Source organism: Podarcis filfolensis, assembly GCF_964270895.1.
Source record: "Podarcis filfolensis genome assembly, chromosome: 1".
NCBI classification, from domain to species: domain Eukaryota; kingdom Metazoa; phylum Chordata; class Lepidosauria; order Squamata; family Lacertidae; genus Podarcis; species Podarcis filfolensis.
Genome location: NC_139604.1, coordinates 119,086,980 through 119,097,311, shown reverse-complemented (window position 1 = coordinate 119,097,311; position 10,332 = coordinate 119,086,980). Strand labels below are relative to the sequence as shown.

Here is a 10,332-nt window from a genome sequence, read left to right as displayed (position 1 = left end):
TAAGAAGATACTTTAATTTAAATCAAAAATCACTTTTCCTTGGTAAAGGTTCTCTGATCCCCTGCCCCGGGTTCCAATTTGCGTTATGGAGTTCTAAGCTCTAGGCCAGTCTTCCTCAAAGTCGGCCCTCCAGATGCTTTGAGATTACAATTCCCATAATCCCTGACCACTGGTCCTGCTACCTAGGGATCATGGGAGTTGTAGGCCAAAAACATCTGGAGGGCCGAGGTTGAGGAAGCCTGCTCTAGGCTTTAATACCTTGATCCATCTTCTAACTACGTATCGGTATTTTGCTGCCACCATATAGACATGAATACTTTGGCCAAATATGAGACATGGTTTGAACAAACAAAACTTTATTATTATAGTAAAAAGCTGGTTATGACACATTCTTACATGTTTTGCTTTCCATAACAGTGCTTGGATATTTTGTGGTTTATAACCCTATTCCTCATGCAGACCTAGCATCCTCCCCCCCTTTTCCTGTCCCCCCCACCTGTTCTGTCACACTTCACCCTCAACCAATCACTGGTCCTAAAGGATCTACATTGGCTCCCAGTATATTTCCAAGCGCAATCCATAGTCCTGGTGCTGGCCTGAAGGAGTGTCTCCACCTCCATCATTCAGCCCGGACACTGAGGTCCACTTCGAGGTCCTTCTGGCGGTTCCCTCACTGCGAAAAGTGAAGCTACAGGGAACCAGGCAGAGGGCCTTCTTGGCAGTGGCACTGTACCTGCAGAACACCCTCCCATCAGATGCCAAACAGACAAACAACTATTTGACTTTTAGGAAACATCTGAAGGCAGCCCTGTTTAGGGAAGTTTTTAATGGTTGATGTTGCATTGTGTTTTTAATATTTTCTTGGGAGCCGCTCAGGGTGGCTGGGGCAACCCAGTCAGATAGGCGGCATATAAATAATAAAATTATTATTATTACTATTATTATTATTATTATTATTATTATTATTATTATTCAGCACGGGATACACCCCATCGTCCCAGCCCTCTCTCACTGCTGCTGTGTACTAGACCTTACCTTACGTCTTACAAATATCTCCCTACAATCATAGACCTCTTAATAGGCAAACCTGTACAAGTCAATTATGATGACAAACACCGCAAAGCCCCCAACAGATAACCCTTTAGGCCAGGCATCCCCAACCTGCGGCCCTCCAGATGTTTTGGCCTACAACTCCCATGATCCCTAGCTAACAGCACCAGTGGTCAGGGATGATGGGAATTGTAGTCCAAAACATCTGGAGGGCCAAAGGTTGGGGATGCCTGCTTTAGGCAAACACACATAAACACAAATCAACTATGATAGTGGTGGGAAGTGGGGGGAGGAGAGAGAGGTGGGAAAATATTGTTTAAAAGGTGCAGTCATAGGTATATCAGTGTATTTAAATCTGAATTGTCAAATTGTGTTATTGTTATTATGCTATTTGTTGTAGTGTCTTTTGCAGTTGTTTGTATTGAAAAAATGATTAAATAATTTTTTTTAAAAACCCATCAACTATGATTGCAAAATGGCCCCAACTCCAAAATGAGCTCTCTCCTCCTCCAACCCGCCGGGAAATGGAACTTTTAAGCGGGTTCCAGTAGGAATTCAAGCTGCAAATGACAATGTCCTACTGCCGGTTATTTAATCCCTTTCACAGCGAAGGTGGCGTCGTGGTCTCAGTCTGCATACTAAGCCATCTAATGGCTTCAGCGATGCTGTCTCCATAATTTTAAAGCTCTGAGGTGGGACCAGCTGGAATTCAAACCTCTGGAGAAATTTGGCCATCACCACTTTAGCCTCCATCTGTGATAAAAACAATGAATGAATGAATGAATGAATGGTAAACTGGCTCTTGCCATTTTGACGCAGTTGAACACTATCTCCAGATAAGTGCAAATGCTTATTCTAGGCTTGTTCAAACTACAGGATTAGATTCAGCCATTAAATAAAGAAATAAAAATCTAGCGGTCTAAGAAATCGAGAGCGCTGAAAAAAATTAATAGTTTGGATTTGTTTTTATTTGACTCATCTAAAAATACAGGTCCATAAGTGATACAGACTTTTAAAAAAAATCTATATATAATTTCCAACCATCATTCTGCTACTGAGACCTTTATGGCCCTCACAAAGAACTATAGTCTACAGAACTATAACAAAGAACTATAGTCTAACAATCAAGTCCTCTTGGCAAGGAACTCTTAACTAATTATAGTTTCTTTGAGGGAAGCCGTTCATGTTTACAGTGATATCATAGCACTTTAATTGTATGATGTGAACATGGCCTAAACCTCACTCTGAATGAAGCCTGAGTTCTGCCTTGCCGAGGCCCAGAGCCTGACTGCGAGATCTATATATTTTAAATAAATATAATATTGGAGAACCCACAGCTGGGGAAGACTCGGCTATGGCGCACCATCCCTGAAGCTATTACACACCCCACCCTGCTGTTCCACCAGTCCTTTTGCCCAGGCTCCTGGATCAGCAAGGTAGAATCACAGAATATTGTAGAGTTGGAAGGGACCCCGAGGGTCATCTAGTCCAGCCCCCCTGCAGTGCTAAAGCATCCATGACAGATGGCCATCTAACCTCTGCTTAGAGACCTCCAAGATGGGCTTTTTAAAAGGACAGGTGCCACTTAAGCGGGGACTTGGAAATCCTAATGGCCACTGCCTTACCTGTGAAAATAGCTGCCCGATACAGGTATGACCTCCCAGGGAAAATGGGAAGTAGGTAAAGTATGGTCTAAAAAAATAATAGAGAAAGAGAAAATCATAGAATTGCAATGCAGGAATCTCAAGATAAGAGTTATTGAAATTGCTTTGCATAGACAGCGTCCTTAGCAATGGCTTCGTTGCAACCTTGAACTCACTCCACCTGCTTAGGAGTGTACCTGATCCACTCTTTCGGTACAACAATGGTACAGTCATACCTCGGGTTGAATGTGCTTCAGGTTGAGCGCTTTCGGGTTGTGCTCCGTGGCAACCCAGAAGTAATGGAGTCCGTTACTTCCGGGTTTCGCCGCTCGCGCATGCACATGCGCAGACGCTCGAAATGACGTCACGCGCGGAAGCGGCAAAACGCGACCCGCACACGCACAGACGTGCCGTCGCGTCTTGCGTTCTATTCAGGATGCGAACAGGGCTCCGGAACAGATCCCGTTCGCATCCCGAGGTACCACTGTAATCATTTTTATAGCTTCCTTTTTCCATTTCTTTGCCCCCCCTTTCCCCCTTTTTTAACACATTTTTTATTAAAGATGTCTTGGTTTACAAAAGTACACTTTCTTCAAGTTACACTTTCTACAGATCAGTTTCATTTGTTGACACATTAGTGTTACATTAGGAAGAAAAGGGGGAAAGAGGTGGAGGGGGGATGGTGAGTGAGGTGGGGTGGCAATGCTTCTACAGTGGTACCTCGGGTTACATACGCTTCAGGTTACAGATGCTTCAGGTTACAGACTCCGCTAACCCAGAAATAGTACCTCGGCTTAAGAACTTTGCTTCAGGATGAGAACAGAAATCGCGCAGCGGCGGCGCGGCAGCAGCAGGAGGCCCCATTAGCTAAAGTGGTGCTTCAGGTTAAGAACAGTTTCAGGTTAAGAACGGACATCCAGAATGAATTAAGTTCTTAACCCGACGTACCACTGTATTCTACTTAGTGTATGTGTGGGGTTTTGTGTCAGCGTCGCTTGTGCAGGTTTTCTTTACTATTCACTTGTATTCCTACATTATATGTCTTGCCCAGGCAGCGTCTTGGGTTCCTGTGTGCTTAAAAGTAGCTTAACACAGAGACCGATTGATAATACTCTATGTTGTGAAAAGCTCCACATGTTAATTTCTGCAGACCAAGCTACCATTAAAGTAAAAAAGCAGTCAATTTTTCTTCTGGGAACCAAGTTATCATAGCATCAGAATTGTGTGAATATTGACATTTGCTGGTAATCCTCTATTAATAAATCCAGGAGGAAATGTCAAAAGATACCTTTCAATTTAGGAGTAAATTTAATGCCAACTGGCCACTTCAACTGCATGTTCCAAAGTCATTTGTATTCCCAATATGTTATCCATACAGACCATTCAAATGAGCTTCATGTTACAATTTGTTTTTACATTTTCCAGCTTGTCTCCTAAAATCCTAAGAATTACCAGTAAATGTCAACATTTACCAAGTTTCTAACATTGACTAGACAATATGCATTGTATTAGAGAGTTGTATCCAGCATAGCATTAAATACTGTGCCCTCTCAAAACAAGGATTTCTAATTGTACCAACCAACTTTCCCTGCTTCTTCTCCCTCTGTGCATCCACTAAACCTAGTCCCACTGCAAAAAAGTGAAATTCCTTGAACTGACAGGATACATCTGTTGGATACAGCCCAAAGCAAACAAATGAAAGAACGTTTAGCACAATTTCCCTAAAAATGCAGCAACAGAAACTTACATTGTTTGGTCTTTGCTAAACCGGTCAGGATTGAAGATAAACGGGTCTTTGAAAAACCTTTTCATGCGTCCCATGACATATTGACTAAACTGGCAAGAGAGGAGACAGTCATTTGCACTTGTAAATGCAAAGCAAGCTGCAAAAACATTTGTCATTCACAGCAAGAGGCAGCTGCACATCACAACCTCATATCACAGGGTTTTAATGAAATGATGTTATCACTTCCTGGCCGTTCCTCCACACACCCTGAAGTCACATCTACTACATTTATATCAGCATTAGCTGGAAATGTTTTTAAATTTAATTCAATCCCTAATATAAAATTGAACTCATGGTGCTGTTAGGCTGTTTGACACATGGCTGAAACAGTCACAGGTGTGTGTTGGAGAAAGCAGAAAGCAAATGTTTGGAGATAAAACAAAACACTGATATCTATGAATCTGAAAGGGAATTATTTAGATCTTGCATTCATCCTCCAATGGCATCTGAGCACCTCTAAACTAAAGCACCCACATGCAAGACTATTTATGTATTTTGTGTTTTCATTTTGTATTTTTATGTTGTAAACCACCCTGTGATCTTCAGATGAGGGGCGGGGTGTATTAATTAAGTAAGTAAAAATATTTAAATATTTTTCAAAAGTACCATAAAATTCAAAATGCCTGGTGTTCAGTGGTGGAATGCATTAAAGAAATCTCAGGTTACGAATTAGAAATGAATCTGATAAATATACTCTTAATTTTGTTGAAAACGTGTTTACAATGTGGATACAGAAATGATCCTTGTCCTTTGGATCTCAGCTGATATGTCAACACCTGTTTACTGGGGGAAAGAATCCTCACATCTTCTATCTTAATAGCGCTGTTGTTTTTAGAATATGGGACGTGCCATAATTTATTAGTCAACATATTGTACCCAATCAAGGAAAAGCATCTTGTTCGAGAACATGCTTATTGAAATTGAGTGGGGGCTTTTATATTACTTTTCGGAATGAAACGCTTGGTGAGGATTTGAGATCATATTCTTTATTATAAAGATATGTTTATGTGGTTGCCACCTAGCGGCCCAAAGGCAAAAGTGTTTCTTTATAAAATTTGTATGTAGATGCTTAAGGCCTGTTATTTTTATTTTTTAGGAATGGTTCTAAGACGGATGCTAGAGTGAAAACGTCATAACAGAAACTAAGAAATACAGTCAGTTATTGTTTCATCTTACTGGTGTAGCCGACATACATTACAGTGGTATTTCGGGTTACATACGCTTCAGGTTACAGGCGCTTCAGGTTACAGACTCCGCTAACCCAGAAATAGTACCTCGGGTTAAGAACTTTGCTGCAGGATGAGAACAGAAACTGTGCGGCGGCAGCAGGAGGCCCCATTAGCTAAAGTGGTGCTTCAGGTTAAGAACAGTTTCAGGTTGAGAACGGACCTCCAGAACGAATTAAGTACGTAGCCAGAGGTACCACTGTATAATCATTTGATTTGATTCCACATATAATAATCTGCTGTAGAGGGAAGTTAGGAGCAATTGCGGCTTGTCAACCTGGGAAGGTAGCCCATCTAGGAGAAGGAAAACTCTGCTCCTAAACTTCCACTGCCTTGTGGGATATCTTAGGGAGAAGAAAAGGCTAAAGATTAAACCCTACACAAATCTGGAGTCCCTAAGTCGGTTGGATGGTGCCTTGTAGAAGAGGAGATAGGACTCCTTTCTCTCCCTTTAAGGAGTCTCAAAGCGGCCAACAATCTCCTTTCCCTTCCTCCCCCACAACAAACACTCTGTGAGGTGAGTGGGGCTGAGAGACTTCAAAGAAGTGTGACTAGCCCAAGGTCACCCAGAAGCTGCATGTGGAGGAGTGGGGAAGCGAACCCAGTTCACCAGATTACGAGTCCACCCCTCTTAACCACTACACCACACTGGCTCTCTTGTGTACCTCCTTCTGGCAACTCCTGCAGCTAAGCTGATGCTAAACATATTTATCTGCTATCATTTGCAGCACATCAGTGAGGCTGAGAGGGGAGTCTTCTTGTCTGGGCAGCCCAGGACCTCCATACACACTGCCCAGGCTTTGGCCCCAGGGAGGTCACTTTTGTGCTACTAACGCAGCAGTTTGGCTTCACCCCTTGAGGCGCACTCCATTGTATCTTGAGACAGACGAATGCCAACCGAAAAAAATATGGATTTGGTAGGCATGTGGGCAAGGACACAAGACTACCCAGAGCACCCAGACTTAAACTTGCTTTCTGGTGCCTGGAATTCTTAGTCACCTCAGCCACCCCCTCTGGCTTCTGTGATTTCCACTGGACCACCCAGTTTTAAGCATATCTTTGCCATTGTAAGGGCTTAGAAGTTGTTGTTTTTTAGGTAGAAAAGGGGGAAAGTTCAAGCTGAGATTCTGAGCATGCTAAGTTTTGCGACTGCTTCTACTAGACGTCTGCAGCTTCCTTGTGTTCTTCCCGCATAACTATGGCACATAACACTGCCCCAGATTTACTTAAACAAAAACTAACGCAGACATGTCATCGGGGGATCTGGGAGGTTTGGTGCTAAAGGCCAATATTTCTGAGAGAACCATTCACCGCAGTCCATTCGACAGACTCACCATCAGAGTTGTGTTTGCTGGAATTCTGACACCTTCAAAGACAGTTTCCTTCAATGTCCAGCGAGGAACAGTGGGAACCGGAGAGTATAAGCGCAAGGCTTCCTTGAGAACCTGGGATAATAACAACAGCTTGAGCCACAATTCCACAATGCTGGTAAAGGGACTTCTTTACTTAACAGCCACGGTGATTTGAGAGAGAGGAAGGGTGGGCTTTCAGGTGGAAACCATCACTTTTGAGTTTCGTCTCCAGCTCATGCTCAAACCAGCTTGATGGTTTTCAGCAAATATATTTCCCTTAGCCTTAGTTCCCCACCAGTAAGAAAAGCCTCTTATAACTCTTGAGAACTGGAAGAAATGCCTTTTGCACGACCACAGCCACATCTGCATTTCAAACCAGGGTTTGTTTTTTTCAGCCTGAGCATAGCTCCAGCACCTCTCAGGTGGTGGGTACCATGGTGGGCTGGCTTCCTGACACTGCCCTGCTCCTTCTGCTGCCAGTTGCCAGGGCAGGAAAGGAGAAACAAATAGGATGGGAGGCTGAGGATGGGGAGAGGTCAGTGCAAGTTAGAGCCTCCAGGGCACTGACCTCAAGCCTGGGTGTGGCTCCTCCTCCTCAGGGAGGCCATGTGACAGCCCTGCTGTGGGCTTGCTGCCTTTGACCAGGAACTCACCTTTGGTTTGGAAAGTTACAGACAAATGTATTGAAAGTCTGGAATGAATGATTAACGGGAAGACAGGTAAACACCCTGCAAGCAATTCAGGATGAATGCTCACTGGCATAGAACCACCCTGTAAACAAATTGGAACGTATGCTCAATAAAAACCGAACTGCCCCATAAGCTTTGTTCAGACAAATCTGGATAAATGCTGAATAAACAGATCGTCAGAAGGAGTCCTTAATCTCACCAGTGACTGCTGAGCCAAAAGGGTTGAGAGCAGCGTTGGGTTACCTGTGCCTTTCCTCTTTCTTCCTTTTCTTTTTTAAATACAATTTTTCATCGCATTTTTTCTCCAAGTGTACCTGAGATAAGTACTGGAGCTTCCCAAGATCTTCATAGGCGATGTCTCTCTTCACACCAATGATGTCATCCACTTCAGCCTGAAGTCTACAAATCAGAAGATTTCATTGGCATCCGCTCCTTTGCAGTCGGAAAAATAGAACACTGGTCTGCATGGGGCATTTGTACAAATTCGTACATAGACTATGTAACACCTTATGGCCATGCCTTAGGACCATATCTTTACCCAAACATCTTATGCACCTGAACTTGGGTACTTGCCAATATAGTCAAGATCCCCAGCTTTTTAGTAGATATTAAGTACTTCACCTCTACATCCACAACTCTATATCCACGGTTTCCTCACATTACATTCGTTCACGTGCCGTGAGTGCTGGTCTGAATGAAAAAATTGTGTGAACTGGCCTCCAAAGTCTCAAATATTCTAAAAAGTGAAAAGCTACCACTTCCTAAAACTACCAGCATGGACAAGTAGAGAGACAAACAGTTCACCTACTTTGCAACTACCACAGGGTTTCGTGACAGCTCCATTATGGTGAAACTTAACTGGGTAGTAGTGGTGTCGTGACCTGCAGGATAAAAAAGAATAAGAATTTGGATTTGATAATCTGCTTTATCACTACCCTAAGGAGTCTCAAAGCGGCTAACAATCTCCTTTTCCCTTCCTCCCCCACAACAAACACTCTGTGAGGTGAGTGAGGCTGAGAGACTTCAGAGAAGTGTGACTAGCCCAAGGTCACCCACAGCTGCATGTGGAGGAGCGGAGACGCGAACCTGGTTCACCAGATTACAAGTCCACCGCTCTTAACCACTACACCACACTGGCTCTACACCACAGAACATGACAGAGTGTGGTTAGGAATCAAACTATAGATTGGAATTAGTCTTCCGATAAAAGATAGTAGATTAATGTGGCTCGTGCATAATGGCAGAAACTTAATTTCCAACAGAAACAAGCAGCAAAATATGAGATTAGGAAATATATTATATTTTCTTTTTCCAAAAGCTGAATTCTGGAGATGGAACAGTGTCTCCTGGTGGAATCCAAGTGATAGTTTAGTGTGCTGCTGTGTGAGCAGCTCAAGGGTGGTGGAGTGAAGATGCTTACCTGACCTCCTGGCAGGTGAGCTGTTGCTGCTTACCTGGAAGAGATGGGGCAAGGCACTGGACAGAGCAACACAGTGCAAATCCACCAGCAGGAGCACCATATTGGCTCCACTGGTGCTTTTGCAGCTTGCTGACCTTGTCATCACCTCACCCCTCCCTGTAAGCAGCAACGACTCACCTACTGGGAGGTTAGGTAAGCATCTCTTTTTTTTTTATAATATTTTTATTTTTTCCATATAAACACAACATACATAAACATACAAAGACAAAAACAGAACAAAAAACATGTATCATTTCATATCCTAATTTCTTATACCTTTCTTCCCCGACTTCCTCATGCCTCCCTTTTCTGTATTCCAAATTCTTATCGATTGTTCAGCAAATCTTCCCTTATTTTAATTTAAATTTAGACTAGTCTTCCTTATTCTCCTTGTCTTAACCATAGCTAATAGTAACCATTTACTTTCCAGTCCAACATCATTCTAACTTTCATTAATTTTGTAGTATTTCTTTAAATAGTCTTTAAATTTTTTCCATTCTTCTTGCGCTGCTTCTCTTCCCTGGTTTCGGATTCTGCTCGTCATTTCTGCCAAGCCCATGTAGTCTATGGTTAGGTAAGCATCTCTGCAACCAGCACATCTCCAGTGCTGGCCAGCTTCCTCCACCAGCTAATAAAACCAACTTTCAGTGCATCTGGTAAAAAGCTAAAGTTGAGTGAGTGGTGAATCTGAAAGCAGCACAGCCCTCAACGCATGAATGCAGTTCGCCAAGGTTGGAAGCAATGCAAAGTTTCAAAGTTGCTTCTTACAAACTTGTCAGGCACAACAGCTACTGACCCTGGATAGAAATAGGTATTATTATTATTATTCACGTCAAGACATGAATCCAGTTGGTACAGTTAGCCCCAGAAAAAAAAATCTGTGTGTGGATATTAATCTCAATACTATTTTTATCTGTGTTGGTTATACATGCCAGAAGTCTGTTCTGGGTGGCTGATCTTCTTAATTATATCTAAAGAACAACAGACCTACAAACCTGCAACGAAGAAGGTGACAAAATTGTCCAACATCAGTTCATCGTTGCAGCCCTCTTCCTGTGCTGTAATGGAAAACAAAGAGCAAAATCTGACATAACTTTCTGGACAGAAGTGTAAATTCTGGACTGTTC

At 42.8% G+C, this 10,332-nt stretch overlaps 1 protein-coding gene across 1 annotated transcript in view; it reads right to left on the bottom strand.

Moving 5' to 3' along the window:
* Window positions 1-339: 339 nt before the first annotated feature.
* The window catches only part of LOC310763668 (cholesterol 24-hydroxylase-like), a 29,962-nt gene continuing 19,969 nt past the window's right edge, over window positions 340-10,332 (bottom strand). Inside the window, exons 9-15 of the mRNA XM_083616217.1 lie at window positions 10,201-10,263; window positions 8,555-8,627; window positions 8,061-8,145; window positions 7,040-7,150; window positions 4,441-4,529; window positions 2,676-2,742; window positions 340-1,803 (exon numbers count right to left, since the gene is read on the bottom strand). Coding sequence (XP_083472343.1) covers window positions 1,642-1,803; window positions 2,676-2,742; window positions 4,441-4,529; window positions 7,040-7,150; window positions 8,061-8,145; window positions 8,555-8,627; window positions 10,201-10,263 — 650 coding nt within the window. The 3' untranslated portion in view covers window positions 340-1,641. The remainder of the gene's footprint in view (window positions 1,804-2,675; window positions 2,743-4,440; window positions 4,530-7,039; window positions 7,151-8,060; window positions 8,146-8,554; window positions 8,628-10,200; window positions 10,264-10,332) is intronic.